This window comes from Periplaneta americana, chromosome 13 (genome assembly GCF_040183065.1).
Source record: "Periplaneta americana isolate PAMFEO1 chromosome 13, P.americana_PAMFEO1_priV1, whole genome shotgun sequence".
NCBI lineage: Eukaryota > Metazoa > Arthropoda > Insecta > Blattodea > Blattidae > Periplaneta > Periplaneta americana.
Genome location: NC_091129.1, coordinates 86,543,588 through 86,549,587, shown reverse-complemented (window position 1 = coordinate 86,549,587; position 6,000 = coordinate 86,543,588). Strand labels below are relative to the sequence as shown.

The window sequence follows — 6,000 nt, the reverse complement described above, 5'->3', positions numbered from 1 at the left end:
CAACCACTGGAGACTGAGTCTTTCCACAATGCACTATTATTTTCTCCGTAATTGTATATGTAGTTGAGACTTTTCGTTTTAGAATTACAAGCAGTTCAGACATACAATATTTAACTTTATTATTACACATTTACTACGTCATACTACTTTTGACTAATAAAACAGTACGAAAGGACTTCTTTCAACCAAACACGGCTGTTTATCGCTACAATTTTATCACTTCTCTAGCATTTGTTTATTTTTATCACTTTTTTACAGTAGTATTTGCTTGTTTTTATCACTTCCCTAGCATTTATTTCTTTGTTTGCCAACATTTAAAACTGAAAATCCTACACGATACTATAAAACATCCTTTGCGATCGTCATTTGTTTCCCACATAGATAGTCGACTGAAAATGAAGGCTTCGTCTAAATGCTTTGATGAAGGGAACATTAGTGAAATAGAATTTTATTGAGTCAATTAATATTTATTTATTCTAATTTTTATATACTTTCTTCTTCTTTTATCATCTCTGTACCATTTATTTCGTTTGCCAACATTTCAAATAGCAAATTCTTTAAGGTACTATAAAACATGCTTTCGAAATTCATTTGTTTACCACATAGATATTCAGCTGAAAATGGCGGCTCCGTTCGAAGATTTTGATGAGGAAAAATTAGTGAGATAGAAGTTTAGTAAGTCAATTAATATTTTATTGTATTAGAGTACTTAATTTCTTATAATCGTGTATTAGTCAATTAAATCCCACTCGAGTTTTGATTTTCTCGAGATAAATCAAAATTCCTAGTGAGGATACTGTTCATAAAAGTTGTCATTAGGTACTTTCAAAAGCTAGTGAGTCTGTTAAAATCGCATTCCCTTTGTGCCGTCTTGCTAAGTCCTGCTGCAGTAAACTCCGGAGAGCGGATTGCATACTGTATGATTTTCGTCTTTTGTCCTCAATGTATTTCCTCACAATTGGTGTGAAGAAAACAGGATTAGTGTTCGCTTCTTCTTGTCCTCCTGTTAGGAAACTGACTATAATTGCCACAGTAAACATGATGGCCATTCCTATTAGTGTGTAATATTGATATGAAATTCGATATAGGAAGAGAACTTCTTCTTCTTTTGTGCTGTCAATCCTGAAACATATGCATACAATGTTCTGTAGTGGTGCTAAAAACGATATTGTTTGTTGCTCTAAATGTACAAACTTTAAGCGTCAAGTCTTGACGTTCTATGAGGTAAGAAACAAGAGGAAGCACGCGCACGCACAGGCACAATATAATTGATTCGTTCAGAAGTCAACTTGATTAACGCCACTTTTCGTTATTTGAGAGTTTCTAAGTTGACAATGTACAGTATTAAATTAATAATATTTTCAGTGGTAAATGTGATTAACTTCATAGTTCAGTAAAAAGCGTAAAGAATACAATATTCGTCTTGACTACACCACAGAATTAATTATGTGTATTTAACTTTAATGTTGAATAGCTCAAATTTTTGGAAAAGGAGTTAATCATGTTGACTTCTGAACGCCATTATGATGTTAAGTGATAATATAATTTTCCATAAAAGTATTTAGCAGAAGTTTACAGTACTCTAATCAAAACTTGATAGGAAACCTGAATGATTTAAAATTCAAGTAATTGAGACAGGGAAATCAAAAACTCTCTAACTCCAATGAACTAAATTTTCAGGAGAGAGAAAAAACTTATTATTTCTCTTACTAACTCTAAATATTATACATTTATCTATTAATATTATATAAAATTAAATTATTTTTTAATTAAATACTTCAAATCCTAAATTTTTACATTATCTTACGCTACAATTGAAATAAACACTGCTGGAGATAGTAGTTTTCTGACTTCCACAGTGTATGAATTAAGAAAAGTGAACAAATATGAGCCAGTGAAGAAAAAAAGATAAGTATATCATAATTCCCTTATGAAGCATTGGAATATACGAGAAAACGGAAGTTTATTATTAAGATTAACATTGCTAAATATATTTTTTTAAAATTTCAAATATAATAATAATAATAATAATAATAATAATAATAATAATAATAATAATAATAATAATAATAATAATAATAATGATTTATTTTAGCTGGCAGAGTTAAGGCCGTAAGGCCTTCTCTTCCATTCAACCTGCATGAACTTACAAAGAATTCAACAATTTGATTTAGATGAGAGCTACATGTACACAAGAGTTATTTACGAATTAAACAACAAAATACCATGAACTATTAATATGAGACAGAAAATCACAAATTACCATAAAGCACATCAAAATACACAAATAAAACCACAAACAATATTAAAATATTAACGCAGTCTCATTCATGTTACAGATTCTGATTTTTTCTCTCACTCTCATGTTCTTCCTGTGCATCTAGATTCTAGATTATTACTGTCCGCAAACAGAGTTTGGTAATTCATCCTACTTTCCTCAGAAATAAACTGCATTAAATTTTGCAAGTCTTTTTGCTTTCTTCTTTCAATGACAATGCTGAATTGTACTTTAGTTGACTGGGGAATGATGCATCTGTATTGGGTTTCTGGAAGTTAATCGACTGGATATTGTGCCTTTAATGATCTTACTTCCATGGATTTCATAGCTTTTTGTGACATTCTGAATACCATATCGTACCACTTTACTCAGCTGGTTGAGCGATAGTGTTGCCACCTACCGGGAAATTAAGCTTGGAATGCAAAAACTCTCATTCCATGGGGTAAGTGGAGTTCTGACATCCAAGAGTTTTAAAACAGCCCCCAGAATGCAGATGAATGTCGATATTAGTGTATTCTTGCCTTCCACCCATGCGGGACAAACTAAAAAGCATCATCCAGCCCATATCTCAATTTTGCCAAAAATTGGAGTTAGTGGGTTTTTGATCTCTCTGTCTCTATTTAATAATGTGCCAGGAGATTCATAGAGTCCCCATGCTTAGGTGTAACATTTAAGTTCTCTGTTTGGTGTTATTGCGATGTATAAATATTTAACGAATTTGTTCTTATTTATAAAGATTGTGAATATGATTGAAAGTGAAGTAAGTTTAAAGCAATATATGTGCAAATCTCATTGTCAAAAACTAAATCCATGGGATTTTATGAATGGAATATGAGCAGAGTGAACATTGAAATTGAAAGAACCATAATAGGATAAGTTCTTGTATTTAACTATCCTGTCTATATAATGAGGGACGTTGATAGAGAACAGCAGAAATATGAATTGAATGGTGTTATTACTCGAACGAGGCGAGTGGTGCCGCGGGCGTTACGTGAACTATAGCGATGACACTATACGAACGTAGGAGCAGTACAAGTGGCGCTCCGGGCTGCAGGACTCCACTGGCCTCGGTCGAGTTATATTAAAAGAAATGTTGGTAAACAAAATGTCAGTGACTACATAATTGAGATTGCATAATACAGTGTCGAAACCCGCCTTTAAATGACTATGAGAGTTGGGTCTTAAGTCACAAACATATTTATCTTAAGTATTTATTATCCCTTCAGTCTGCACTACTACCCTATATAGGTTACTACAGCAGGGTACAGTTGGTCCTTTCTAATACAGTTTCATATTTAATTTCCAAATGGTAGTGTGCTTTACTTGTTTTGTGGTAAGTGAAAACTAACCTGGGTATGGAATTTGGTAGAGTCACATTTGACTGGCATCCGTCAACTCTGGTTGGCAGCACTGGTAACTCGATCTTTCCGTCGGCGATGGCCTTCTCGGCACCGATGACGATCCAGGACATGATCAGGAAACTGCACACACTGCCTGCTAGAGCGCCCTGATTAAAAATACTAGCCCATTATCATAAACCAGTACAGTCGTATTAATTATGCCTCAAGTATCACTGCAAAATAAAGAAGACTAACAGCTTCTTAATTCTCAAGGAAAGGAAAAATGGTCGGATTAGAAACGTAACAATGGTTATCACGCAGTAGGCCTACAGCTGCACCGAAATGTAGCATCATACTCTCTTAATGATTCAAATTAGAGTTTTTCCTCTAACGTCTTTAGAATGAACCTAACCTTGTGCCGTTATCTGTTCCTAATCTAGATAATGATATAGGCCTACTTATCAGGCTACTCGTCTACGGATGGAATGTGGTTCTTTCAGGGGCTGGGGCAGGAAGATCCATTTGTCAGCGTCTATTCCACGATGCAGATTCAGGAAGGACTTTGGGATCCGGACCCCTGGAGCTTGTCAGGCAAATAGGTCCAGTAGGGGGCTGAACAGGATGGCTCGCATGTCAGCGTCGGATTCAAAAATGTTACCCAGACCAACTGTCGAACTTCGACATAATATAATCTTTTCTCTGTTACAATCATCCTACAGTAAACAATAGCACGTGACTGAATTTAGGTTTGATTGGCGCAGCTTCGCCCCATCTATTCTCAATACGTGATCGTACCCAATATTGTACAGAGTGTCTCTAACTTATGCCGTTCATTTTTACTTAGGCAGTTCAAATAACAGTCGAGACATGTGGAAGGTACTATTGGTTTCGTAGGAGGATATAATGTTCACTGACATCATCACGTGAATGTTATGAGTTTTAGGCTTCGTATCTGAATTTTATTTTAAAAACGTGCTGTCAATCTTTTACGTTAATTATTTATTTTCTTTGTTCTTTACAACGTTTATCCCAGTCTTGGATAATATTTTATCGAGTAATTTGCTCTTCTTATAGTTCCTATAATATCGTTTTCTTGAAACACAATTTATATGTAGTCCTTCAAATTAATTTACTCGATTTGTTTTATTCAGCATAAGCAACGTATCTGTAAGTAACAGACAGGGCAGAATTTTAACATAATTTATTAATTTATTTCAATATATTTTGAATATATCACGCCTAGTGAGACTGCCATAAGAAAGTCAAAACCTGGGTAGACCAAGAAAAAAGTTTGATTGAGACTGTGACAGAACATATGGCCTAAGACATATGAGATCGATAACAACCCTCATGGATAGAACGATTTCGACTTAGTTTGCTCGCTGGAATATCTTATATGATGTTCAATTCTTCTCTCGCTATCTTTCACTTTTGCGAGCTTCAGATATTCGAACAGTGTATGGTTACCAACGGTAGAATTCGAGTTTTTGTAGCTATTGCTATGGAAAATTCTGGTTCATATGATGTTACGATGGGTTGCATATTTCTATTTTAATGTAGTAGGCCTATTTATTAATTACATTATTCTAGAATCACCTGGAATCGAATTTCGAAATTAAGAAGTACGAAAAGAAGGACCGAGTATCGAAACCTCTCAGGCAATGAAAAAATTCATACGAACACATCACTCTGGCTAACAGCCATGAAGTATTCTCGAGAGATCCTCTTATTCTAAATCTTTGTTTCTTTACTCAGACGTATGGTGTGAATTAATGTACCAATCAGTCCACCGAACCTAGCCTATGTCTATTTATTATTTCAGTTCTCAATCATTACTTAAATTAAAATATGAACGTTACGAGTTAGAGAATTTCAACGACGAAAAGTATTGCTTGTCCATCCTTAGTCGCGTTGTGCATGATTCCTAAAACAATTTGTGAACAACTTGAGTCTGACACACTGTAGATTGTGTTCCATTTTAAATATTTCCCCTTACACGTCAAAGTAGGCCTAATATCACTACTATAAATTCGTTCACGTAGGAAACAGTTACTTTCCAATTAAATAAGTAATTTTATGTTAAACTTCTGTGTAAGGCTAATTACTGCATTCGAACAAAATTGTTATTCCTCTCTTATGTTTAACCACATGCACTGAGGATGCAGAAACTATACTACCACTTGTGGAAAACAAGCTCAAAGTCAAGTGACGTCATCTTGTTAGAAGAACAGACTACCTAGATTTTACTCTTTGTATTCATTCACTTTCATAGTAAGTAAAAAAAAAAATGAGGGGTTCAAAGACATAGTGGGCCAAGCGCCATAAATAAAAAATTGATAAAACAAGTGTTAAAATTAAGTGATTACCATAGTTTAAGTCCAC

The 6,000-nt window shown here is 34.3% G+C and overlaps 1 protein-coding gene across 3 annotated transcripts in view; it reads right to left on the bottom strand.

Moving 5' to 3' along the window:
- Positions 1-671: 671 nt before the first annotated feature.
- Positions 672-6,000, bottom strand: part of LOC138712084 (sodium-coupled monocarboxylate transporter 2-like) — a 48,929-nt gene continuing 43,600 nt past the window's right edge. For 2 of the 3 annotated variants that reach the window (XM_069843477.1, XM_069843478.1), the window contains exons 12-13: positions 3,628-3,785; positions 672-1,122 (exon numbers count right to left, since the gene is read on the bottom strand). In XM_069843477.1, the coding sequence (XP_069699578.1) occupies positions 816-1,122; positions 3,628-3,785 (465 nt within the window). In that variant the 3' untranslated portion in view covers positions 672-815. The remainder of the gene's footprint in view (positions 1,123-3,627; positions 3,786-6,000) is intronic. The other variant, XR_011335632.1, reaches the window with a different exon arrangement.